The sequence below is a fragment of the Hylaeus volcanicus genome, chromosome 8 (assembly GCF_026283585.1).
Source record: "Hylaeus volcanicus isolate JK05 chromosome 8, UHH_iyHylVolc1.0_haploid, whole genome shotgun sequence".
Taxonomy (NCBI): domain Eukaryota; kingdom Metazoa; phylum Arthropoda; class Insecta; order Hymenoptera; family Colletidae; genus Hylaeus; species Hylaeus volcanicus.
The window spans coordinates 15805702-15833562 of NC_071983.1; the positions used below are offsets into that span (position 1 = coordinate 15805702).

At 44.2% G+C, this 27861-nt stretch overlaps 1 protein-coding gene across 4 annotated transcripts in view; it reads right to left on the minus strand.

Annotated features, from left to right (window-relative positions):
• LOC128880648 (basal cell adhesion molecule-like) overlaps positions 1-27861 on the minus strand; it is a 98942-nt gene that overhangs the window by 37723 nt on the left and 33358 nt on the right. For all 4 annotated transcript variants that reach the window (XM_054130941.1, XM_054130942.1, XM_054130943.1 and 1 more), the window contains exons 3-4: positions 14676-14751; positions 2091-2217 (exon numbers count right to left, since the gene is read on the minus strand). In XM_054130941.1, the coding sequence (XP_053986916.1) occupies positions 2091-2217; positions 14676-14751 (203 nt within the window). The remainder of the gene's footprint in view (positions 1-2090; positions 2218-14675; positions 14752-27861) is intronic.

Genomic DNA, 27861 nt, shown 5'->3' on the forward strand with positions numbered 1-27861 from the left:
TTTGCATTTAATTAAAAAAAGCGACTTTATGTCATTTGTCCCATCACGGTAGAAATAGTTAGGAACGAACGTTGGTACGTTTAGTGTTAACCACACGAATTTTATTATATCTTCTTGGTAGCGTTACCATAGTATAGCAAACATTTTCAATCAAAAGCGGTATTTCATACGTCTATCCAGCGACTTTGGCAATAGCAAAGAAATGAAACAGCCAGGTGACCGGCATTAGGCGAGTCTCTTCTACCCGTTTCTTCGTTTTCATTTCCCGTGACGCGCAAATACGGTCGGAACGAGCGGGCGGTAGTTGGACTTTATGTTTATCGCGATTCGGAATGCTGCAATATTCGAATAGTTTGTGGTTTATCGCCGCGTTGCCGTGAGCGTGTTCGCTTACGCCTCGCGTTTCACGCTCGCGCGCCTTTCGAGTTCCGCCGTACTGTGTTCGATCGTGCTCGTCCACAATTTCGACGCTCGCAAATTCGACGCCCACGAGATCGTCGCGACGCACGCCAGAAAGCGAATTCAACGTCCACGGTAACAGCAGTCGTCCAGTCGTTTCGCTTCCAGGTAGACGCCTTTACGATCGCGAAGCCAATTTCTCGCGAACTCGGTTTCTCTCGTTGCCTGACCACTACGACGCGTCGTTACGACGCTGTGCGTCACAGCATCGGTGTGTTCTATCCACGGTACTGGATTAAGGGCGTTGAAACGACGAAAAGATTTGCTTTCTCGTCAATTTTTACCCTTATACTATGCTTGAAGAGAAGAATCTTGCGAAAGAAAATTGTTTCTTTGGAAATGGGTTCAGAGAAATGATTGTATTCGTTAAATCAATTTTTAAAAAATATTAGCTTATAGGAGAGGACGAGTCCAAACTTGTTCATATTTACATTTTATTCATAGAATACTTAGTTTCGAAAATAAACATTGAAAAGTTAGAAGTTCGTTGTAAAAATTGAGTTTTGGGAAAAAGGTCTTCCAAGTTCGTAATTTTTATCTCTGAAATTAAACGTCGTATGAATAAACTGTAAATATAAAAAAGGTTTCGTTTTGTCATTCTCTGTAAGATGATATTATTTTAAAATTCGCACGTCTACGCCTCTTAGAATTTCTGGCAAAAATCGTCCCCCAGTCAAAGGGTTAATATTGGAAATACGAAGACGTTCGATCATCATAAACACAAGTAACTCATTAATGCTACTTGAACATTAGAGAAGAAGCTAATTCATTGTTTATTACTAGGGTTTAGATATCGCAAGCTTGCAGTGTTTCATGCCCCTACCCGAACTCATCAAATTTCCCCAAATTAATTTCTGGAGGCCATCCAGCTGGCGTAGGCCCCTGCGCGGCAAACCCCAAACTCCATACCCTAACTCAGCTTTGCCTATTCGCAAAACATATTCGTGATGAGGTAATTTCACTGTTGTACCTCGGGAATTTCACGATATCAAATTTCTCCCGTTTACAATCTTACGATCGCTCGATGCCCCTCGGAACGGCGAAAATCTCGTTTACGGTACGTTCCGCTACGTCGCGTCGATCCAACGTATGCGTTCGCCAAGCAAAGGTAATTGCGCGCGTTTCAGCGCATCCAGTAATGCACAAAGAAGTCTACATGCGCTGGATATTAAAGTTGGATGCGAGGGAAAGGAGCCCGGTAACCACACTCTTTCTCTTTACTTTTACCCGCCGCCCGCAAATGGAATTTCCCTTGGTTTTCGCGGGGCTTGGTCGGATTTCAAAACGCGCGGAATTGCCTCGCGCGAATATAGACGTTCATTCACCAAATGTTGCTATCGAACTCGAAGAGTTACGCGAGAACGAAGATATTAGGGTCTTCTTCGACAGAAGAAATTATTAGCCGTAGTTATCGTTGACATCGAAAGGCTTAACGAAACGTACCGAAATCGGAAAACCTAAGCTTTGATGATCGAGATCTCCGTGTAATGGCAAAGACGGTACATAAAGCTGAAAGGGAGACTAGGAGAGAGCCGATGTTGGCGCGGTACTCGGCATTGCAGAGATCAGATATACCGAAGTCGGAACAAGGCTAGGAGACGTTGCAGGGGACAAGAGAGCTTTCGACTCACGTCAACTTTAACGCCCTCGACGGGATAGCTGTGCTTGGTAGGTTCCCCTCTAGGCACGTATCTGTAGAATTCCTCGTCATCCTTGTACCACGTGATGGTGTAAAGCTTGTCCGTTTCTAGGTCGTATCTGAAACAAGAGAACAAACGGTGCGCAGCTTATTACATCTGCGATACACGCCTCCGTTTACGCGATGACGACGCGTTTCAGGAGCGAAAATTCGTCCTGGAATTTATATTAGGATAGTTTCTCTAGTTAACGCGTTCATTGCTACAGTAATACTCGTGAATATTTTTACGAGTATTAAAGTTTGCTTCGAGACAATTGAAAAGGACAGAAAACATTGGGATGTCTAGAACGTTCGTGTCAATTTTTTAAAAAAATTTAAAGGCACATTTGAATGTTGATGCACAGTCAGTCCCATAAATATTCGTACCCTCTGTGTCTATTTTATAAATTTGTTTAAATTAAATGGTAGGTTTGATTGTTCCAAATCTATGTTTGTATAAATATACACATGTATAAGCTTATTCATACACATATTTATAATGAAAAATTCATTTGGTAACATCAAAACTATTATTTAATTTAGTCAAACTTCTTCAATAGAGACAGTGAGTACGAATATTTATGGGATTGACTGTATATTTATTGAATTATATAAATACACATTTTATTCCATAACCTTTCCACTTTTTAAGGAATGTACACGTGTTATTTGTTTTCAACTATAATCTAACATTTCTAATAATTTAATGCAGTTTTTATGTGGTGCAAAAATTCAACCGACAATTCACTTATCTTATTCGCTCATCTTTCCACTTCTGAAAGAAATTTTTCGCTTTATCGTAGAAATACTGATTTTCTGTTACCAATTGGAGAGGTTAAGAAAGGAAATATCCTTCAACGATTCACTGTCCGACAGAGAATTATCGGACAAGACAGAGGAAGTATCCGATTCTTTCAAGTCGTATTAGATAAGATTACAGGATCGACGCTCCCTTTCCACAAGCTCAGGCATGAAATCCTCTTGCAATGGGTGGTCTTTAAGAGATTGCGCAATCGAGGTCAGATGTTCACAGGTACGATCGTACTACTGTTAACATTCAAATTTGATGGTTTCTATGTCGACTTTGAACGCTTTCCTCCTCTTCCACGTCGAATTATCCAGCTACGAAATACGATTCTTGCGAACGCCAAAGTTTCTGCATCTAGATGTTTTCTATGGAACTCGAAGTCGGCGCAGAGTCACGATTCAGGCAATTTTATCAAGATGAATTTTCGTTTCTTCGTTATTCATTCTCTGTTATCCCATTTTTACGAGATTGTTGTTTTTATCCCATTAAGCAATTCTCTTAACTAAGTCTAATTCGTTCTATTCCACACGCGTCAGGAATTTCGTATGTTTTCCCGATATTCCGCGAAATCTCTCGGCGGTGGTTAAAGTTTTGTATCGGGTTAAATTCGGGTAATTTGATGCTGATTGGGTTGTCTGCGGAGTCGGACGGGTTAAGAATAGAGATCAAAATGATCGAAGCCTCGCTTCGTTGGATAATCGAGACAATTGGCGGTGCACAGTGGGCACAAATGGTAGCTTTCTTAGAAAGATCGTGAAACGGTTGATCGAAATGAGATAATCTAAACATTTTCACGGGAGCTTGCAGCCGCACATTTCTAGAATAAGAGAAAAATGTCGAGGAATTTTCCGTTCTGGGAAATTGGTAAAAAGTAGGGCACTTTCCAAAGTAATACCAAACACATTTTTTTCGTGAATTTTGGTACACCTACTGAATATACGTAAAGTTTATAACGAGTGAGAAGAATACGATTATAAAAGCAATTTCGCCAACAGAACAAACTCATCCAGCTTTGAGTTTTTTTAAGTACGTGCAAAAAATGGGCTATCAATATTGTTTATTTGTATAAAATATGATACAGAGTGTTTTTGTTCTTTATTGCGACTAACAGAGCGGACGATTTTTTCCTTGCATTTCTTTCTATAGAGATGCATTTCTGGTGTGGTAAAAACTGGTTATCGGAGAGTAAATATGAAGAAGGCTAAAATACTTGAAGATGTGGATATTCTAGCGCTGTTGGCCTTATGTCAACGGTCGTTCTACCCATTAGTAATGACAGGAATTTCTTCCTGTTTAATCCTATCGCGAAATTCGTGGCACAAGCTTCAACAACAAAAAGTGCCAAACTTGAAGTGCTATCGTGCTAAAAGGAATACAACTTAGAAGTAAAATTTTCTACCGCACCCTGTATTGGCGAAAGTCTTCGACCGACGAGAGGTCTCCCAAGCCGATTCTTCCACGTGTCGCGATGTCACAATTTCTAGCGTTCCAAGAAGATACGAATAGCAACTCTGCTCCACTAAATGTCGTGAATATTAATTGTCCCTCGCAATGTGGAGTAGCCTGTTGCGCTCAGCGATTTTATCGACGATTCGATCGAGGCACCAATTGTGTTAGTATCTGTATAATGGACGATTAGGCCGATCGCACACGGGCGCAACTGATCAGTTTCAAACCGCTCTGAAACTAGTTGCATGCGACTGTGGAGCTAGGTAAAACAAAGATAGTGGAGTAGGTAAAACAAAGAGCGCAAACGGTTTGCAACACTAATTTCAAATCGGTTGCGCCCGTGTGCGTTCGACCTTAAGGTCTATTTACACATATCCGTAACGTGTCAGGTCCGTATCCGTATCGTATCAATAACGTCACGGAGCGGTGTCGGACGTGTGTGAACATGCCCATTCAAAAACAACAGAAGAATATTTAAAATCACTGACATTGATGGAACATTACGGAACTGAACGGATACGGAACTGACACGTTACGGATATGTGTAAATAGACATTTAGGGTACGCTTGAAACTTGACCGACATGTCTGACCATTGCTGGCTTCTTCCACTTGGAAGAGAAGTAAGGAGTGTAGGCAGATGTTAGATCAGTCATGGCCAACTGGTTTTCCCTCCGACCGGGAAAAAAAGAATATTTTACTGATCATACCGAGTACAGATGAGCATAAAAGTTTTCATTCTTCACAATGGAATCTTTTTTAAAAAATATAAAAGTATCGAGAATTCATTCGATTAACTACTGGAAGTTAAATGGTAATATTGAGAAATTGTTCGAGGGTTCACATAAATTCATTACGCAGGCCGTATGGTGGGCATGCCTGTGTTAGATAGAAGAATCGAACGTCTGTACCAAAATTTGTGAAATCCAGAATGTCAAACATCCGACTCGGAATCCACGAACGTCCCTCATACCTAAGATTCTCAGCAGGTGAAGTGACAGTGTTCGATCGATGGTTCGGTCGTGTTCGGTCCATCGAGGGAATCGAGGCGACGTTCGTTGGGCTCTCTTGGAGTCAGGATTATCGGGACGAAAGATTTCCTTTCCGGCTTTTGGCGAACGAACGCAAACGAGAATCCTCCGGGGGGCTCTTTCGTTTCCTCTCGCAAGACCGATAAACGAAGAGAGGACTCGATTAGCAAATTGATGAAACTCAGAGCCGCGTCGGTACACTTCGATCGCGGATGTTGATCAATTACCGTAATTGTACGTAGTTTCCTTCATTGGAGGACTGTCACGCGAACGAGGCCAGACGATTCCTTCGTGAGGGGCGTCGAACGCCATGCTTGCATACACGTGCGTCCCTTCAATGGTGCTCGAGGACAAAAGTGGGATTTTTCGTGTAAAACTCGCGAAACTTTCGATGGAAAAGAGGCAATCGAGAAATTCTCGAGGGAGCTTGTAAGCAAATGTTTCCGGAATGGGAAAAAAATGTAAAGAAATGGGTCAGGATGTTTGTCAGTTTGGAGCTTGAAAATTCAGTTAAAAAAATCGGTAATTATCTATTCGGAGTACTTCTACAGGATGTCGCGTAACTGGTAGTACAAGCGAGTAAGGGGTGATTCTTGGTAAAAAAATTGAATTGAAAATTTGGGATAAAGTGCTTTCATACGAGGCTTTATTTTCGAGAAAAATAAGTTTGAAAATTCGTCGAAGTAACTGTGCTCTCCTTGTTAAATTGCATCGATCGTTATCTAATTTGTCGTTGTGCAATTTTAATTGTTCAAACGCTGTAACAATTTGTTACACGATAGACCTAACAAACGCCACAAATAAAAATCTAAAGGTGGAAGGTTCCGAGATCGTGATAATTCATTTAAATGGCATCTTACTTCTCTACTATAGTGTGATGGTGTTCCATCTTGTTGAAAAATTAAACTATTTCAAATTATAAGAGGAACATTTTCCAATAATTAAGTACAATAATCAAGTGTACTCGACAAGTTTTCAAACTTATTCTTTTCGAAAATAGAGCGTCGTATGAAAAAAATTTTATTCTACATTTTCGATGAAATTTAGAATCACCCTCTACTCGCTTGTATCGCCAGTTAAGTTTGAAAATAGTCCAAAAGTTTTCCGAAAAACGAGAACGATTTTCAAAACAAGGATTTTTCATAAGACCAATTTTCACCTCTATTTCTGGCAAGTCGCGAGTCGAGCTGAGATCCCATTTGCCTGCAATTAAGTTTCATCCGCGACGTAGATGGCACGATCGATCCTCTTCGATGGTACGCTCCTCTGTAGTCGTGCAAACTCCGTGTCCCCGGTGTAATCGTCTTTCTGGATCTTCCGCTTGGGTCCTTGCGCTTCCCGTTTCAACTCGTTAAATTACGTTTGAGTAGACTTCCTCGATCGTGCTGCGCGAAGCTTTCCAGGTATCGCCGAGCCGTCACGAAATGCGCGTCCTTGTTCGCGGTGACTGGCGCCGATAACGAACTTGGCAAACAGAGTACTAGGTGCACGAGCGGTGGGATTCGAACTCTTGACGATCTTGGGTAGTCCTGGCTGCCGGTCAACCGCTCCGTCCACTCCGCGGCATTAAACAGCCTCGGGCATTAGCATTCCTTTTTCTGATCTGCAGCCTGAGATCACGTACAGGTAGACATCCGACTGTATAACTTTGACTGCGCGGGTAAACGACGGGAGTAACTATGACTCTGCTGTTGTACTCCCATCGGTTTCGATTATAGACATATGAAAGTATAGACCGAGCCTTTATACGAGGGGTAACTGATAATCAGTTATCCTCAATCTGTTTTTTCTACAAATTGAAACTAATATTAACCATTCTGTAACACTATTTTTGTATGTGTATAATAATAAAAATACTACAGTATTTTTTATCATCTTTTACCAAAATAGTGTTAGGGAATAGTTAATATTAGTTTTAATTTTTAGAAAAAACAGATTGAGGATTACTGATTGTAATATGCGACTATGAAAAGCCGTACATACCCGAGCGATTACGAAAATAGTCGAAGTCGGATACGTTCCCCCTTGCCGCGATTTTCAGTTGTCCCTCGTACAAAGGCTCCGTCTATATTTTCATACGTCTATGGTTTCGATCGGTGTTTACGTCCTACCGGCCCGCTAGATTACGCACAGAAGCGAAAGGCAAAAATCAAGCGAGACTGGATCATTGCTCCTTTCTCAGATTAAACCGAACAGGCAAGGATCCATAAAAAGGTGTCGTCGATGGGAATAGACTTTAGCAGAAATAAAACAAATCCAGCACCAACTGGACCCAAGAGAAAGAGTCTTTACAATTGCTTAAGACCAGAGTTTAAACGCGGACTCCAAGTACTTGCCTCGGGGAAATGTAAAATTGGCGAGGTCTGGTTTTTCCATATTCTTTCTTGGTCGGCCAATAGAGGGTTCTTTGAAGAAAGAACCCCCGCCAGTGGTCACTGGTACTAACAATCAGTTATTAGGCGCCCGTTTGTCCTTTTACAAACCCATCACCTTCGAGTGGGGTCAGGTATCGAGGATTCAGGATCTAGTCTAGGTATTGGCCCATGGAACACATAAAACACACTGCTGTTATACATCACTGTATAACTGTAAGCATTCCTTACGATCTCACGCATAAAAGTGGCGACGTCAGCCAGTGTTAACACGTGCCGTCAATTTTAATTGCTACGATCAAACCAGCCGAAATCCACCTCAGGTGTATCATCACCCTGAGAGGTAAGCAAACGAATGGCCTAGATTACTCGTCTCGCAGGCGTGGTAACGATTCAATTAAACGCTCGTCGCGTCGTAACCAAGGATCCCCTCGATCCTCCGTTTCATCACCTAAATTCACGGGTCTCGGTTTCAACCGCGTGTATTTATAGCGAACGACGCGGTACACCTGTAGCGAAAAGCTGAGAAGATTCGAGGTTTCCTAGCGCCTTTCTAGTAGTGTAGGCGCACGAGTGTAGCATAGATCGAGGGCGTTCGTGGCACGTTTATCGTGAGATGTTGCTTCACGGTATCGCATGATCGCGGCAGCATTGCGAAGCGATACAGTCGCATCGTCGCCTCGTTGCATCGACGTAGCCAGGCTGGGGAGGTTGCATCAGTGGGGGTTGGCTCGATGGCGAGGGTACTGGCACCGCCACCGCTGCCGTCACCGTAGCTCCCTAGTTCCCAGCTGCAGCTACTGGAAAAGGGATTGCCGCATTCGAGCGTAGGTACACAATTTGGAGGGCTGCGTCGTGGGATTGATTTGCATCCTCCGGCTCATTTGCTGGGTCGTGTCCTGCGGGAACTCCCCACTCGACTTCCCTCCAGACCCCCCTCTCTACCCCTCACGCTGCACCGCCTTCCCATTTTCTTTCCCCTTTGCGGCGGATTTTCCAGCTTTTCCTTCCGGTAGATCCTCGCAATTTTCTCTCATCCGTTGCGCCCCGCGTTCTATATTCTCGCTAGGTGTCCCACGTTCGCTTCCCTTTCTCGACGTTCCCCGTCGTAAACGCCACAGCGAAAACGTTTCGCTTCGATTCGTCGAGTACGCCTGCAACGTCACGTGGACTTGCACGGTCGGCCACATTAATTCGTTTCCGCCTTCAAGAGACAGTCACTGGCATTCGACAACATCACGCTTTCCACAAATTCTAAGATGGTGGTTTAAGCCTTGAATATCTTCAGATCCAAGAATATAAGTTAGTAACTAACCTTTTAATTTAGATACCAGGGTTGCCTCCTTTAGTTGGACTAGTTATCCTCTGTCGTATATGGCGGTCGCAGTCGCAACGAAAAGGGAACAACGCTTTATCAGCTCGCGTTGCATTGTTCGACGCAACGATAGGTTTGGTCGAATAGCGCGAGAGACGGCCATCCTTCTGTGACGAGAGAATTCGACGGGGCGCAATTTCGTCTTCTTCATCGAAGGCCTTGTCGAAGATCCAAGAAAGCGAGTCCTCGTGGCGCGAGTTTCGCGAGGGACGACAAGAATGGATATCCCGAGAATTTGCAACCGAGTGTGCGACTGTTGACGGGAAAAGTTACGAGACGGAAGGAGTACGTCTGAACATTGCTGTACTATAGAAAACGAAGTACGTCGCTTTGAGAAGCTGTTCCCGGTCGGACTTTGCTCCCGAGTCGAAGATCCCGTTGAACGAGGACGACGCGTTACTCGCGCTCGAACGAATCCGGTCGATTTCTGTCGTCGTAAAATTTGCTGGAATTTCCATGGTGAAATTAGAGCGACGAAGGGAGAGTGGGGCGTACGCGTCGACGAGCGCACGACGAAACGGGTCGCAGAGGAGGATAGACGCAAGGCAGCCCGACGCGACGGATAAACTAACGAGCTGGAGTTCGCCGAGAACGGTAAACTAATTTGCAATTTATACCTACGTCGGGGAACGATCCTGTCACTTGGCTGCGAACCGACGTTCGACTGTCGCCTAATATCAAAGAACCCTTGACGCGTGCCACCCCTCGTCGTCGAACTCTTTCCCTTTGCTCTGGAAAGAGGTACAGATTAGGCGAAAGAAAACGGAACGAACAGGTGGATTATAGACATTTTTTGGGAACAGTAAGTCGATAATCACAAACGTGACGAGAACTTGCGGCTTCTGCATTAGGTATTCGGTGATCGCGGTGGCCCAATCCACTGGCTGCCTGTGCGACACCGCTCAGGATACATCGGCTCCCAATACAAGCGTATTGTAGAGCTTTTTAACTGGCTCAAAACTGAGGTTAAAATTTCTGCTCGTCATCGTTGAACCGATAGAAAATGTACACCTACGATCGACGAAAGGAAACGTGGTAGCAACTGTGTTCCTGATCGAATGTTGGCAGAAAAGGCGAGTTGCTCTCCTTTCCATGCGATTTCTCGAGATATCGCGAAAATGCGCACACTCCAATTTGCCGAAGCTTCGCGCACTCTTCAGTATCTCGTTTACGACGTTACGTGGAAAGCATACAGCCGCTTTGAGCGAACGATACGTGAAAATCGAAAGAACGGTTTCGAGTTACTTTGCTCGTTGCGTCGATGGATCGAGGATACGCGATCGCGTTCCCATCGTTTCCATGACTATAGCTGGGTCAACGAATCGCTCGAGAGCAGGCGAGAATGTGGTCCCTGGAAAGGAGAAAGAGAAAATGTTCTTGGACTCGTGGGGCAAAATAGATCGAGGGAGAATCAGTAGTTTATACAAATTATTTTATTATTCCTGAAACGTGTCAATGTCGCGGAACGGGTCGTCTAGTTTTTTTTTTCGCATAAAGTCGATACTTCAACAACGGTAGTCGTATATTGGATCCGCGACTCGAGGTTTATTTTCTATTGGAATTTAACTTTTGTCGAACACATTTCTCACGCATCTAATTCTGCCGTCCAATCACTCGGATTCTTGTCACGCGCATCTAGGGATTATACTCATCCGGTAACACTGAAGCCACTGTATATAATGGTCTTATCCCGCCGTACCAGGAATATGCATCAACCATTTGATTCTCGAATAATAAAAATAACTGAACTTTATTGAAAGTATCCAACGTGAATATTTATGATTAATCTTGCACCGAATGAAACCTCCGATGTCTCGACTCGAAATAGGTACAATTTTATTCGGACAGTCTCTGCTGTTCGCTTCGTTTGCTTAATTCTTATGAGTAAATAACTGCGAATGACAATAATATCGACAGTTTTCTTACTCGATAACGGATATATTTGATTAATCTCAATTCAAAGCGAGACATTTAATTTAATCGAGACATTTAATAATTCACATCTGTTTGCTATTTGTACATTCAATTACTGCTTCGAGACAATGAAAAATGAACGACATATTTTCTTAGCCGCCGCGAGTTACTATTGATTTTCCTACTATTGATTATTCCTCGTTCTTCGGCTTGTATTCATTCATTTCGTATCATGTAATATGCGTACAGAATAGATGTAATATTCAGACGTGATAATAACAATGATGATGACGTCTGTACAGTTTGCATATATCTTGCGTATTTGCATGCGCTCTGCGTATAAATACAAATTTGCATATAAATATAATCCGCGGTCCCACTCATAATATTCACCGTATATAAGTGGCTTACTTCTCAATAAAATTAAATAAAGAAGTAAATCAAACTTGAAATGAAACCCTGTACACCTCGTTGTCGTTCGTACCTGAACTATCGAGTGTCAAAGCATCGTGCAGTTGATTCGCGAGCACACTGTGTCGAAGATGCATCGACCCAACCCGACCCGAGCTGACATGGCTGTTGAATTTTACTTGCCAACTTTGTAATCCAATAACTCGTCGTCTAGGTTAGAACGGGTCGAACGATCGAACACCGTGCCCGATTCGAGTCACGGCATTTCCCCTAAAGGTTCGTTCTCACGACTGTTAATTCGGTACCATTAAATATGACCCGTCTTCCAATAGAAAATCCTCTACCTGTACTTCGCATATCGATAACCAACGTTTCCAATTTTCGATCGCTGTCCACTCCTTGCGACAGTCTGTTCGCACGACAAAGCGGTGCAAATTCGAGAGGAAGTTCTTAGATGGATAAGCCGCCGTTCCCACGATCCCTCCCGCCCCACCTCCTCGACCTTTATCATCGCCTCGAGCCCCGAAGACTCTGCTCGCGAAGGTTGTCGACGATCGTCCAAATTAACTCGCTGGAATCGTCCTTCCCCTTGGCGCGCGCGTCTCGAAACGAAATCCCTAGTCGGACCTCGTTCCTGACCCTGTTCCACCCCCGTGCGGGTCTTCGTCGTCTGGCCGGTAATTACAAGCCCAGTTAGCGTCGAATCGAAGTTTCTTCCGGTCGGAAACGACGGGTGTCACGGAATCTGTATCGACGGACCTCGATCGAAGCCTCGAATCGACCATCCAGCCGTGGAAAGCGAGAAATCCAGAGCGTCCCGCCGACGTCCACGGTCAGAGAACGACGCTACCCATCCCTCGAGGGAATTTCGCGGATCCTTAAGTTGCGCACGACCATGTTAATTAAAACGTAATGAAATTATGGCATACCGTCGCGCGTCCTACAATTACGGCTAGCCGGAATATGCATTCTAATTAGTGGCGCACGGGTTGAACGAGTTTTCACGAAGAAAATAAGGTCGACCGTTGGGGTTCTAGAGGGTGCTCCGTATCCCTGAGAAGCGCGCAGCAAAATCTGTAATCCGCGGCGTGTTTAGGCCTCTCTATACCTGGTTAGGTTGCGGGGGAAGCGATGTTCCAACGAAACGACAACTGGGGGCGCAGGTGATTCTGGGTAATTGGGGCGTATCGGGACTGGGAACAATTTGGATTGATTAGTCGGCCGTTCTGTTAGTAGGAAGTCTCGTGTAAATAAGTTTTTCCGAAGCGGATGGGTCCTTTGAAGAGAGACTTTCCTTTGGTCAACACACAGGGTACAAATGTTCTACAGCATCCAAAAGAAGCAACACGTTCATGGATAATTAACGCCGCAACGTCGGGGTATCAAACAAATTGATAACGAAAATCCTCCTGAGCTCCCTTCGAACGAAAGAACACTGTCGAGCTCAAAGGAGAGAAGTCCCGAAAAGCAGCTCTCTTAACCAGGGAGTATAGAGGAATAAGAAGAAGCTCTTCTGCTCGAGTCGCGGACCACGATATTGCGAGTGATAAATAAATAAAGCGCGAGGAGAGGATATTGAGATTCCTTGCTTGGAGGGGATTGACGATCCATCCTCTTCCTCGTCTTATTTTTAATTTTATTTACCGTACTGCTTGGACGCTCAGCGTAAACTCGATACGTTATTGGCTAGCGTCTTATCGATGTCTTTACGAGTTCTTCTCGCCTGGCTTCCTTCTCAACTGTAAATAAAAGAGAAATATCGCGTCTCTTTCGTTGCGGTGCTCCACTATCGACATGGCTCCGCTTGGCTTCCGCTTGGAACCACTGGGACCGTTTGCACTTGCTGGTTTTTTGCATGCTTTTCTACACACGATCCCAAAGATGCATCAGCTAGAGGCAAGAGACCCCCAACAACTCCTGGCACTACCCGCCAGCATGATTGACGATTTTCTAGAAAAACTCACTTCGATCGACGTAGCACATTTCCACTTAGAGGGAATCGTGGATAAGTGGAACTCCCACTTTGAGAGAATGAAAAATACTCGCGGAGGATTTAACGGACCCGAAGAGTCACTGCGCGACATTCTCGCGAAGGATGTAATTACCTGGACCGTATTTCTTAGCGTCGAAGAAGCTGTTGCTACAGTCAACAACCGGTTTTGTAGAGAAATGCTGGAGGACTTTTTCTTTAGTGGATGAAAAAGCTTGGACTGGAGGACACGTGGAAGGGTGTAACAGCCAAAAGTAGCGAGTTTCAGATGGTGTTTGCGCTGTATAACCCCGTAAACGTATAAAAAGATCAAATGGTTCTGAAACGTATAAAAAGATTCTGGTCCTTATTCGAAATCAAGACGTTTCGCGATTTTGACGATGTGTAGCAGCTAGGGGTGTGCGGGATTCCCGAAAGTGTTGTTATTCTTGAAAAGCTCAGCAATCCAAATATTTTTGTGTTCTTCGAGCTTCATGATCATGTAGCTAAGTTGACAGACCTTGTATACATTGCTTAGTAAACTTAAAATAGAGAAACTTAAAATGTCGAGAATCATAGACGTTTTCGGGATCTTCCCGACCCGACCGGGATCTCGCACACTCCTAATGCCAGCGGCATTCAGAAACGTTGAGCCGAACCGTTTGTTTTTGTATCGGTATGTGATGCAAAATTCGAATTTAAAAGATTTATTTTGTTTTCTCTGAATCGTTAGATAAACGCGATCGCGTATTGTTAATTAACAATATCTATAAATGACGATACTTTGATTAAAATAAGTACGGACATCGTTCTTCAGAGATAAGCGAGAACGATCCACCGAGCTTTTCGTCGCCATTTTGCACCGTCTTCGATTACCTTCCACTGTCGAGCGAATTTATCGATCTGATTATCACGGAACGAGTGTTATTGACCACGACTGGGGTCAGTAAATTCAGAGTTACAAATGTCCCCAACCGAAATGGCGAATGATGACGTATTCCCTTCGGTGGTCCGCTGGGAATACGGCAACGACGATTTCGGCCACGCGATGCGTTCCACGCGAGCTCGTCGTGCCCTCGATAGATCCACGGAACGGATCGATCGATCGATAAAGCGAGACGCGGACGGACTCCCCGCGGAGGAACCCTTGGACCTTTCGACGGCACGATTGCTCGTCGACGAGGTTGCAGCGCGTCCAACGTACCCTTACCTGCACTCGAGGAGCGCGCTCTTGCCTCTGAGGGTGTACGGCGGTACGTTTATGCGAATCAGCTTCAGACCGGCAACTGCAACAGAAGGAAGAAACAAATTTTCAGAGATGATCGTAAGCTGCTTTGCTCCGGGCAATTTTTCCGTAAATGGGAAGCGGGTAGTAGCAGGGAAGATTGCGACGTCCGACTGGGAAAACCGCAGCGTCCGATGCATTTCCGTCGCGGGAAGCCTCTATTCGTTGAGAATACGGTTCATAACGCTTGACCCACTGAGAACGACACAATGGAGGCATTAAAACAACGGCACTTCGAACGTACAACGCCGGCCCTCGGGATATTTCGACGATAAAATCTCGCGACGACCTTCGAGTCGACTCAAGTCCCTTAACCTCTCCCTCCTGAACGGGGGAAGAAAAGCTTGGAAAGTTGTGATTCGATCGGGCGACCGAGAGTGGAGGGCGAAGGGCGCGAGTCGATGGATCGTACTAGATGTTCAAACAATGGTCCGCAAACTCCATTGTGCCGTCCTTTGTAACCGTTCTCCTTTTCTTCCTCCTTTCCTTTCCGCGGTTGTTCCTCCCTTCTAGGTCAACGCCGCGCGCCGCTAACCATGAAAAACGCGGCGTGATGCAATTATCCGAGTTGACCGCTGCCCGTTCTCGTCCACTTTTTCACCTGACGAAAACTCGATGATTCCTCCGCGTAGAAAAAAATAAAGGGAAGCGGAGAGAGGAATAAAGAAACAGGATAAACGATTTCAAATCGATCCCGTCGAGCATCGCGATACTTGCGAAACGCGAAACGTCGGCTGTATGCGCGCGCGCGCGGTCGAGCTTACGATTCGCTCCGCTCAAAGTGGTTCGCGTTTAATTAAGCCAGCGCGATATTTTACGACACCGTCGTCGACGTCGTCGTCGACGGTATGCGTGGATATTCCACCGAGGGTCGAGCTTTCCTCCGGATCGTAAAATATACCATCCGTAATGCACCATTACGCCAGACCGGGCAGAAAGTGGCAGGCGAGTTTGGTTGAATTATTCCCTCGGAGGGACACAATTTTTCGTACGTGCTCGGCGTGATTTCGATGCGACTGCCTCGCACTCGGACGGCACGGCTACGAGGAGCGAGTCTACCCGTATCACGTGGCACTACCTCGCTTGTCGTTCGGACTTTTTACTCGAGAAGGCGCCAAGTCCCGTGTATTTGACGTTCCCTCGTTTATTCCTGGATCTCCGCTTTCTTGCGAGTTTCTCGCTCGACCTGGCATCCGAATGTGCAGGTTTCAGGGATTCCATTCAGTCGTTAGCAAGTGTATACCCTCGTTTGTTCTAGCACTGAATGTCGTTCCAACCGTTGGTTGGCTGTAGAACTTCCACATTCGATAACGAGCTAATCTCCAATAATTGTTTACCTTTTTCTGTTTAATAGCCAGTCGAGGTTTCAGTGATTGTCTAGCTTTTGCCAAAATCTCAAGAATGGTTCTTTGAAACATATTAACTCTTTCTAGGCCTTTTTTTCTGATATCTGCGAGCACCTCGAGATATTTCTTAGCATTCTATTGCCATGAATTCTAAGCTATCTTGTAGATTTGAGAATAAGGTCACCTTTACCTCGCCGACAATCATTTTATTGACACTTCGAGCTCCAAAGAAATGAAATCTAAAGAAACATTAGGTATTGCAGATTTGCTGCGTGAAACCTAATGGTGACTGAGAGTCACCTCTCGAGTGCAAACGGTTAAAGTCACCCTGTGGTATGCACTAGAATTTCGAATAGGCAGAGTTCGCGATTTGCGCGTTCCCATTTGATTCGCGGGAAACACATGGCACGGAACGAACTTGCAGCTTTTTCCATGCAGGTTCCCCTTAAAATTCCTTTTGTTACTCGGATTCTACGGTGATCGAATCGTGTGCTCGCTTTGTGGATATATTTTCAGGGAATGCGGGCAACAGGTATTAAAATTCTGTACAAAGTGAGGTCGGCTTGGATATGGTCCTGGCTCTATACGTAGTAACCACCGCGAGACCCGGATGATCGATATAATTTAACGTGTAATTACTAATTACATTAACAGCAACAGCGCAGTGGAATCATTAATTACGCAGCGAGCAATTTGAACAAATTAGCTGCGATCTTTCACGTGCTGTTCATAATAAGCACAGATTGATTATATCTCACTCGTACAGTGAGTGACTATGGTATGATTTTAGGATATTCTACCTACTTGTTTAAGACAGAAATCCTGAATGATTAACATTGTGTTTTATTGTAATTACTGTTGTTGATACTATTTAAGGAAGTGACAAGGGCGGTCCATCGTCTCTGTGTCGGCTCTAAATACTCACAATACGGTTCTAAATCTTCGTTCACGACATCCGAGGGAGCCGATACCGCGCCACGAAGCACCGTATCGCGCGTTCCTCGAGGGCAATTTAACGTCGGTGACTTTTGTCCTCTGTGTCTCGGACGTTTCGCGTACGTGGACAGCTTCTAAGTTACCCTCCCAGAAAAGAACGGACCGTTCTCCGCGGTTAATCTCTCCTAGGGCTGTACCGTTTAATCCGCCACTCACGAACCACGATGCATTGTCCTTCTAATTACCCCGGCTACGATCTTAATGGACTCGGGAATGTCGGGTGAGTCGGTGTCGGGGCGCTCAAATTACGCAAACGTGCGAGGACTCTTTAATCAAAATTCCGGCCACCACGTTGGGCACGTTATCGCATTTTTAATACGCAGGGCAAACGTTGTGACGTTTGGCGCGTTTCGAGGTTGCAGAGAGATTCGCGACTCGTTCCAAAGGTGCCATCGGTCGTGCTCGGATTGGGACGCGACCAGGTGCGTATCGATTTGCATCTCTGTCCCCTGCTGTATCGGTGGGACGAGTTTCCATGAATTCGCCTAATGAAGATCGACTTCGAGTCCACGCGACACTCGAGACGAACGGGCCAGTCTGTGGAGTTGCGATGGTAATTGGGAAGGGGGAGCGAAATAATTGATAAGTTTCTCGAATGTCGAACACGTTGGTCTGAGCACAGGATCACGAGAAGATGGGTTCGAAACGATAGTCTTCTTATTTCTTTTATCCGTGTGTTAAAAAGACAATGATGAGAAATTAGGTTCTTCTTCTTGGGACTTGCAGAGGTCTCGTAAACTCTACTATAAGGAAAATCGATTATTCGAATCTTAGTATCCGATGTTCTATCTCTTCCCGCAATTTAATTTTATTGAATGGCGAGAGAGTATTTCCTCCAATATTTCATAATTCGTAGCTTCATTCATTGACTTTCATCGCAAAACTCATCGGTAACTCTTTACTACTGCTCTCGCAAGTACATAATGGATAATTGTACTTCTATCCAATGGTTACAACCACAGCAAACGTCCAATTAATTTGTTCAATTGTGTTTAATTTCAAAGCATCGGAAAATAAAGAGATCACACAAAGAGAGATTTAAAAAAATATATATGTCGAATTGAGTAACCTCCTCCTTTTCGAAGTCAGTTAAAAGCTTAAATATATATGTAGTAGGGAGTTTACTATTTTCTTTAGTTGTTATTGATCTTAGATTCGTGTTTATTTTATTTCATTTATAAACGATGTTTTTATCTAATATCAACAGTGTCCATTATCAAACAATGGTTAAATAATGTCAGCAATGTATACCTGTTATTGCTCACATGGTTCCAAGCAACATATCATCGTGCATTTCTCGAGCTTTATCGTGTGCATTTAAACGTACAAAATAATAAAAAAGTATTTACTTTATCTGCAAGTCAGGACTACAACTAGGAGTTTCGTTTTGAAGACGCGCAAGTCTCGGATGATGCATCGACGATGCATAGCGCGTTTGAAGCATAGAATCGTGCATGCTTTGACGTTTAAAGATATAATCTATTGGAGCAAATTTTTCTTTTCCTCGCTTCTGTCTAGATCAAGCTAGAATTTGTGAACGTCCTGGAACCTAAAGTTGAGTTTATCCTTTTGTACGTCGGAGTTTGCTGGTTGTGTTCGTATGCATGAGTTTCTGTAATTATAACGGTCGGTTGAAACAACGTTTCACGTTACGCTTCTACAATGTTTCGCTAAAACTTGGTTTTTGCGCTAATCCTTTTTTTTAATAGAAATGAATACGGTACACTCAGCGGTTGATTGGCATAAAATAATTAAAAATGATGGCTCTTTTTCCTTGAATTTTCGCAGCGTATTCTACCTTCTCCCTGTTCCTCCTCTCGCGCTCGTGTATAACACTTTTTTCATACAAGATATCGTCCGGGTTAAATAAGTCAAATTCAATTAATTGATAATGATACAATCGCTATGCAACAAATGAGGGACATGCCGTGTAACACTGCTACTCATCGAATTGGTTAACTCGATTATTACAGGTATCTCGATTATCGCAGGAATGTTCATCCCAATTTTCTGCATTAATCGAGGATCATGTGTAATTATTGTGATATTATTTCTCTGATAGCTCAAGTATGTTATGCAATAATAGAGATTCAAGTGTAGCTAAATCAATGTTATTCCCAGGAAAGCTGAAGAATATCATACAGTAAATCTTTGAAACGATGCTTCTTTAAAAATACCTTTCAAATTTCACGTGCAAGTGCAATGTGCATACCGTGAAATAAATTGCTGAGAACAATTTTTTCTTTTGGCCTACACAGCGTCATCAATGCGTGCTCTGCATAACGCTCCTCCCTTTGATGTATAATCCCCATCGTTTTCTCTTTTTTCTTTTCATTTTACCTCTCGTCCGCTTCTCCTTCGACGAGGCTCAGGCGGCTCGTGTTTTTTGCCGTCCATTGACGAGCACCGAAACCAGTACTTATTTGCGTCACCTGCATTATCTTCGATATTCCCATAGATCTTTCGTTGAAAAAATAGATTGCTATTTGGGCTACAGTTTCAACTACATATATCAAAGCCAGAGTGCAGCTTTATCCATGACAGATTTTACATTCATAGCGCCTGATGCTGCGCTACGTTTCTCTGTTTCGACAATTCCGTATCTCGATCCACGACGAAGACGACGTTTTCGAGAATCGAGAGAACTCGATGGCCTGGCGCGTTAACCGACGATAACTCGGTTCACGAATGAATCGCGATTCGCGACGAATCGATAACTGCGCGCCGAGAATCGACGTCTCGTTCTGGCTCGGTCGCGAGCAGTTGGAAACGGTCTGGAACTACGACAATACCGTCACTTCCGGTGTACGTAGCGGAATCGTCCATTGAATTAGAGCGCCCGCGGCGTCGTTATTCGAGATAAGCGAGTTCGAGTCCCGACTACTCAGCTTTTGGCCGAACGATCGTGACGCGGGTCACGAGTGCGCCCTATCGGTCCGCCATGACTCGGTTTCCCCTCGCTCAGGAATTAATTGCACGCCGGTTCGACTTTGAATAGCCACTCGTAGTCGGTTCTCTAGCGAACTCGGTGCCTTCTATGCGAACGCGGGTTCCGCGAGTCCTCTTCCCTTTTCTCTTGACCATGCCTTTCGTCGCGGGCGACGCTGTCTACCACCGCGCGGTAAATCATCCTTCGACGTCGGGACCGACCGAATTAACGTCCACGGAACGCTCGATTTCACCCCTCGGCGAAAACGTCCGCCGCACGAGTGTACCACCACACGGATCTCTCTTAATTCGAACGTATTCAAAGGCAACGTTAATTCACGGCTACGACGCCGATACGCTTGATACGTCGAATACGCTTGAGGCCACTGTAATTCTGACCAGTTGGCAGACGTAAATATTCGGGAATTTCTTATACGAGTGCTATGTCACGTAAAAAGTCGACATTTGAATATAAAGGGAGTGGTCCAAAAACGGAGTACTACTCTCATTTTTGCTGAGGGAATTATGATAAAAATGACGGACCCGTATATAGCGTAAATAATTGTATATATTTAAAAAAGCAAACGGTGGAAGAAAGTATAAAAGATATTCTAGGTCAGGGCTTCTTAAACTTTGGTTCGCGAACTCACATGGGGTCGCGAGATTTTAATGTAAAATATTTAATATACTCATTTATTTGTGTTATTGCAAGAAATGCAGTATTGATGAAAAATAAGGTATATAATTTTTGTAACTATATTAAATACAATTTTACAACTTTTTGTCCAATTTTGAATTTCATATTTTTGTATGTTTTTAAACAAATTCTAAAACTATAGCTTTTCATAAGTAACATAGAACGTATCTATTTTGAGTGAACAGGTACACCAGTAGCTACCAAAATTGTTGAAGTAAGCTAACAATTTCATATGTTTCTGAAAACTGTACACCCGATATATATTTAGGATAACCGTTTTATTCGTTGGCCTTTTTATGACTGTTAGCTAGCTAGCTAAGTACTAGGAAGTGCAAGTTCTACCATCGCGCCTCGTTACCTGGGCCAGGGCTTCTTAAACTGTTTTCAATCACGACCCCATTTATGATTGTGATTTTTTTCGCAACCCAAAAAATATAAAATAATGACATGTAAGTATTTCGTGATGATTTATTGATTAGGTAACAATATACAGGGTGTCTACGTATAAGTTTGGACATATGCAGGGTGTCAATTCTACAACAAATTTCCAACAAAAAAATACTCGTAGACATTTTCGTCGTGTCGCCTTATTCTTGAGAATTTTCACTTTTAATATTTTTCCTGTGTTTTCGACTTGACATTCATTAAACAGCCATAACTCCACCACATTACAGTGCAAACTTAAAAGTAAGTATACCATTCGAAAGAGCGTTAAATATCCCATCTCTCTGATGTCAAAGCAAAATTTATAACGAAAATTTAACAAGTGAAAAATTAAGTCAAACTTTACATTGTGAAAAGTTTTAAAAATTTGACTTTTTCCCTATCCGTTTTCCGGTTTCAAATACATAGTTGTTTGGCGGGCACTCTTCGGGAAAAACTTCCTCGAAGTCTTAGCTTTTGAAGGGTATTGTCAAAAGAAATTGGACGGTGGTATTTTAGGGAAAAAATGACGTTTAAAATTTTCACAATGTAAAGTTTGACTTAATTTTTCACTTGTTAAATCTTCGTAATAAATTTTGCTTTGACATCAGAGAGATGGGATATTTAACGCTCTTTCGAATGGTATACTTACTTTTAAGTTTGCACTGTAATGTGGTGGAGTTATGGCTGTTTAATGAATGTCAAGTCGAAAACACAGGAAAAATATTAAAAGTGAAAATTCTCGAGAATAAGGTGACACGAAGAAAATGTCTACGAGTATTTTTTTGTTGGAAATTTGTTGTAGAATTGACACCCTGCATATGTCCGAACTTATACGTAGACACCCTGTATATTGTTACCTAATCAATAAATCATCACGAAATACTTACATGTCATTATTTTTTAGGGTTCGAAACGCTAATAACCAGTTCTAGCCTTTTGTACTCGAGGCCTTTTTTTCTGGTATCTACCAGCAACTCGAGATGCTTTTTTAGCATTCTTATTGCCACGAGTGCTAAGATTATATTGACTTCGAAAATGAGATCTGTAATTTGAGATTTGAGAATCAGGTCACCTTTGCCTCGACGACAATCATTTTATTGTCACTTTGAGTTCCAATGAAATTAAACCTAAAGAAAACCTAGTGGTGACTGAGAATCACCTCTCGAGTGCTAAGGGCTAGTTTCCCAAATCATACGATCCAAAATGAATGTAAAAATGGCTGGTTTTCATGGGGCTCGATACTTCGAGTGAACAATTGCGAATTGTACAATCTCGTCCCGATTGCAATTAATTTGTGTATGGGGAGAACCCACGGAAGAAGTTCCGCGAATATAGAACGCTTGGTTCGCGTTCATTCATTTGAAAGGTTGCTGCATTATTTGTGGCTGAGCCCAATCATACCGCGTCCTCGTTAAATTAAATGTTAATTTAAATATTGATCAGTGGGTATCCATCGAAGAGGCCAATGAATATATTGCGGCAAGGTGCGGTCAAACTGTATTCGTTAATATAATTGATGACCAGTGCCTTCCCGTCGAAGAGACTCACCCAAACCCCGCGGCGAATCAAAACTGTGTTCGTCGATATAATTAAAATGCGCACAGATTAATCGGTTTCCTTTTCACGTCCAAATGCATCTCTAGAGTCGAAACAATATATTTTCTTCGCTATCGGGGTCTTTACCATTCGTTTTGTAATATCCGCGCCTAACATACCTAAGATTAAGGAGTGAAACGACAACACGAAACCTAAAGTACGGGATCGGTCGCGTAGATAAAGCGGTCGAGCGTGGATCCGAGGATCCTGGGTTCGAATCTCTGTGCCCTATTTTTCGTTTAGGCTCCTACAATTTTACAAACTCTTCATTTTATATCCTTAGGGGCTGCAGCTATGATTCTAGCTACAGTACGGGGTTGGCAATCCCGAGGTACCCGAGCTATAGGGCGGGGAGGGGGGGGGGAGTGTAATAGAATCAAACAAACTATTGACATCCCCAAGGGGGTGTCAGAGGATTATGAAGAGAGGTATTGTAAGCATAATGCGAATGCAAAGCAAGAATTTAATACAGAACGAATCTATCACTGTCTACACCTCAAGTTATATACGACTTCTCTCACCCTTATAAATAAAACTCACTGTATTCGTTTTCAGTTTCCTCCACCTTTCCCCCAAATTCTTGGAAAAGCGTTAAAACCAAATGCAAATATATTTAATAAACAACGGAAATAAATTAAGTTAGACGCGAGGAGACGAAGCGTCGCTCTTGCAGCTGGCGCTGCGCGATTTCCCATTGGCTGCGCGAACCGACAATGAGCTGGTACGATGAACGGTAGTTTCTCGTCCGAACAAAAGAACCTCGCGTACAATTAAACGACACTCGTGTCGCGTATAACTACGCGCGATTCGTTTTGTCCGTCTCTAGCGTTCCGTTCGAGCGTGTCATCCTTGAGTTCCGCCTCGCTTCGGATTCGCAAAACCGATTTATCCGCGATTTGGGCCAAGTGAAATTAATTGACACGGCAACGAGCGGACGAGGAGCGTCGCGGATGGGGGAGGGAGGGTGAGCATCATTGAGTTCCGTTTTTCGTCCGGAAACGTCTCGGTCCTTTCGAGCACACGACTCGATCGCGAGTTCGAGCGGAGAAGACTCGGTCGACGGAAGAGGAGAGAACTCGTCAGCATATTTCCCTTTTTTCAACGATTTTTATTCGGTTTCCGGATAAACGCGGAAGCCCTTGCCGTTCGAAACCTTCTGTCGACGCAAGTAAGTTGCTTTCTCGGCCAGCTCGTAACGAGCGACGCGACTCCCGAGCCTCGTCGAGCGTGTGATTACGCGAACCGAAACCCATCGTTCAGAAAGGACGAAGAAACGGGAAAAGCTACTCGGAAGGAAATCGCATCAAACCGCTGCGCTGAGACCAGCGAGACCCAATTTAGTCGCGGCATGTTTTTCTTGCTTCGTTCTTTGTTGCGGATAGGGGCGGATGGGGTGGTTTGCTCGTGTTGTTAAATGTAATTGGCATTCTGGTTTCAAACGTTCACTCAAATATAGAAAAATTGAGGAAATGGCGAGGAGTAATTGTAAACAAAAATGGGGGTTGTCCAATATGGACCCTAAATTCTTGTAACCCAGAAATGATTGCTTTCGATCACGGTTCCAGATGATCGAAATCGATCGTAATATGGGGAATACAGTATTACGAGAGAAGGCAAAGACTTCTCGGAGTAAATACGACCGATCGACGGGATGGTCGAACCAGATCGCGGCACGAATAAAGAGAACCGAGGCGGACGTCCGAGGAGTTGTTATCTTATCCAATAGCAGCTGTCCGAGCAGGTAGGCAGTTAGCTCGTATCTGCCGTCACGCCATGAGCTAAATTCCCCCTTACGTACTTATCGCGAATTAAAGCGCTTCTCCAAAGGAGGCCGGAGACACGGAAAGGTAACGACCGTCGAGTATTATCGCGTTCGGATGGGTTTCACGCGACCGCGCAACCGTCGCTCGACATTAACGTTTTCATTATACGGTTACGACCAACCCCTCCGTTCATCCCTCGAGACAAATTCATATGCAGACGTATGCCAGCCTTCTATAAAATATCATTTCGATAGCTTTCGATGTAGATGGTCACTGGCGTCTCTCGGACGCGAGGAAACGAAATCGTTCACGGTAACATGTAATACAGCACGTCCTATTCCTTTATCTCGGTTAAGAATACAAATTCTGAGTCATCTAAGTGCTTAAGCGCGGGTAATGAAATTCTCGCCGCATTCTTCTTCGTTATGTTCATCGAAGACCCTCTTGAATCGTCTGAATGCTCAAACAGGAGCTAAATTCTCCTTGCATTCTTCGTCTGACTTCACCGGCGGACTCCATTTTCATATTCCATAATGAGCAATTGAAACAATTTCCTTCTCTTTGAACGTAACGAGACGTTCATCGGAAAAGGAACGATATCGCGCTCTTTCCATCCTTGACATTCTTAGGACAGAGGCTAGTCTATTCGAGGAATGATTATTTACGCGTAATCGGCCGAAATTCGACGGCAGGCCGGTGGCCGTAATAGGATGGAAGCTCCATAAAAATGGAGTTGTCTCGGAGATGCCACGAAAGCACACAGCCGGTGCTCGCTTTTCCAATCGCACGGACGGACAAGCTGGAGGGCAATTTATCAAACTGGGGTTCCCGGAGCGTGCGCGGAGAGACGCGTGGGTGAACCAGAGCAGTCTGGCGGAATATAAGTGGCGAGCACGGAATGTGTCCGGTAGCCCGCGGCCTGGACAATCGGGTAAACGATATAAAAGCGCACGGGAGTTTCCCCCGCCTCGTATCTTTGGGAGGTGGCGCGCGTAACCTTCCTCCCCACGTGTACGTTTGTCGGTAGGTACGGCGATAAATTTATCCAGCGATAAGAGTCCCGATTTTTGTCTTTACGAGCCTCGACGGGCCCCTCCGGCTGAGGGAGAGGGTCGCTTCCGGGTTATGGCGTGACTGCGTCACCCTGCGCGTGTACCCGTCGACGGGGGCGAAAGGTAAAAAGCCACGAGCGAAAGCGAAACAGCCTGCGCGAAAAAGAAGGAACCGTGGCTGAAGGAGGACGCGACGAGCGAAAAGGGACGGCCGCCGAAACCGTCGGTCGTACACGTTCATGGCCCTCGCGTAATGCTACCGAGGCACATTTTACCCTCCAACGCCTGCTGGGCGACCGAGGGTGCCGACACCACGCGACGAGCTGGTGTTTGCGCGTATGGTTGGCGCGTAGAAACCATCGCGTAGCTCTCGTTGCCTTCCGCTAACAAGGGTGTTACGAGCCAGGGCGATAGCGACGCGCGTATGAGCCCAGCGAGTGGGGTAGATTTGAGAATTGAACCAATACGATTAATTATTGTGTATCAATGGTGCCGAAGGCTGAGGATAGATTAGACAATGCAGACGACTCTGACGTGAAGTCAGATAGTTGCAGGAATCGGTATCTCCCAGTAAAGGATAACCGTAGGTTAGGGTGTTTGGTTGTTGGTTATTGGAGACAAATGCAGACGCCTCGGACGTTAAGTCAGATAGCTGCAGGAATCGGTATCTCCCAGTTAAGGGTAACCGTAGGGTGAGGTTCCAATTGTGAGATTGTTGGAAAAAGTGCAGCGACTCTGACGCGAAGTCAGATAGCTAGCAGGAATCGGTATCTCCCAGTAAAGGGTAACCGCAGGATAGGTTGAATTAGGGAATTCGGGTTGAATACACTGAGCTTAAATCGTATCGTTGATGAATACTACGCGTCGCGGATAAAGCCTCGCAACTTATTAATTTAATTGAATAATAACTCGAGCGGCAAAGTTATTATGTTGTGGGATCGTTACACAGGCTAGGATTGCTTGTTATATCGTGAAGGTTTAGTAATTAACTTAGGAAACTTTGAATTTACACAAAAGAATATATATATTCAGAATAATTATACTAAGTTACAAATGTGCAGTGTTGTGTTGTCGCGGTCGTGTGTAGTAAACGTTGAATTTAATTACCTAATTGTTGCACGGTGTTAACGCACTGGCGATGCGGGGGTCGAGTGTGATTCTAAATGCCGTAATAGATGAAAACCGTCTTCGCGGATCTATAAGGTTAACTTGATCGAAAGGGAAACTGAAGCCCGATCTCACTAAAGCACACTCTGCAACGATGGACGTGATGTGACTCTACGTAACTCTATCGTTCTAATCCCCTGAGCAACGAAAATCGTGGGTTTATATACCCCTAAATGTTGGTGGGGATCCGTCGGTGATTTCCATCTTTGGAAATCTGACGTTTAGGATTTTCGTGGCTCTGAGGTGAGCAGCTGCGTTCCCTGGGAAAGGGTAGATAAGAAGTCTTCCCACGCAACGCAAGTCGAAGATGATGTTAAGAGTATGCAGCTGCAGGATGCACTCCAGGGAGACCGAGCCCCAAATTCCAGGAGGGTAGATAAAATAAAATTGATGAACGCGAGCTTCGGAAACAAACAGCGAGTTTCTGTATACGTAACAAGGGACATCGCCCGAGTATTACACGCCGATTATGGACGAACTCGGCATACGGGTACCTAAAAATGCCGACCATGGTTCTTTTATCGCTGGAAATACGTGTTTTAGGAGGCGGGATTACTCCGCACGGTTGGGGGTTTGGGATCCGAGAAAGAGATTTGTCAGGAAATGCAGAACGAAGCTTTACGTTTCCTGTGGATGCCCTTACCAATTGGGAGCTTTGTTTTACAGTCTGTCTCACAAGAGCGTGTCGGCGATATCTACGAAACCTGCCACCGAATGAGGGCGAGAGTAAGAGCTCTTTCACACGACGATACGCGTATGCAGGATACCGATGTACACATAATGTTATGGAAGATAGTATCGAGATACTGATTTTCGGTATCCGCGGTTGGTCAGCCGCCGGCAACTTTTTCTGCCGTCGGGGCGTCCGACGAAACATTGAAATAGATGCGAGCGTTCACACGACGCTGCGCAGTATCGTCGAATTCGTTCACCTACCTCGTAAAAAAATTTTAGACATAATAATTGAAGAATTTACATGGATCGTTACAAAGTTCTTCGAATAAAATATGAGAAACTCCCGTTTCTTCTCTTATATTATTAATAGGATGAACCCAATATTTTCTCTTAACTTTTCTCCTTTTAGTAGCTTTTTTATGTAAAAACCAAATAGATAAAGCTTCACTCTCATCCATTATTTCA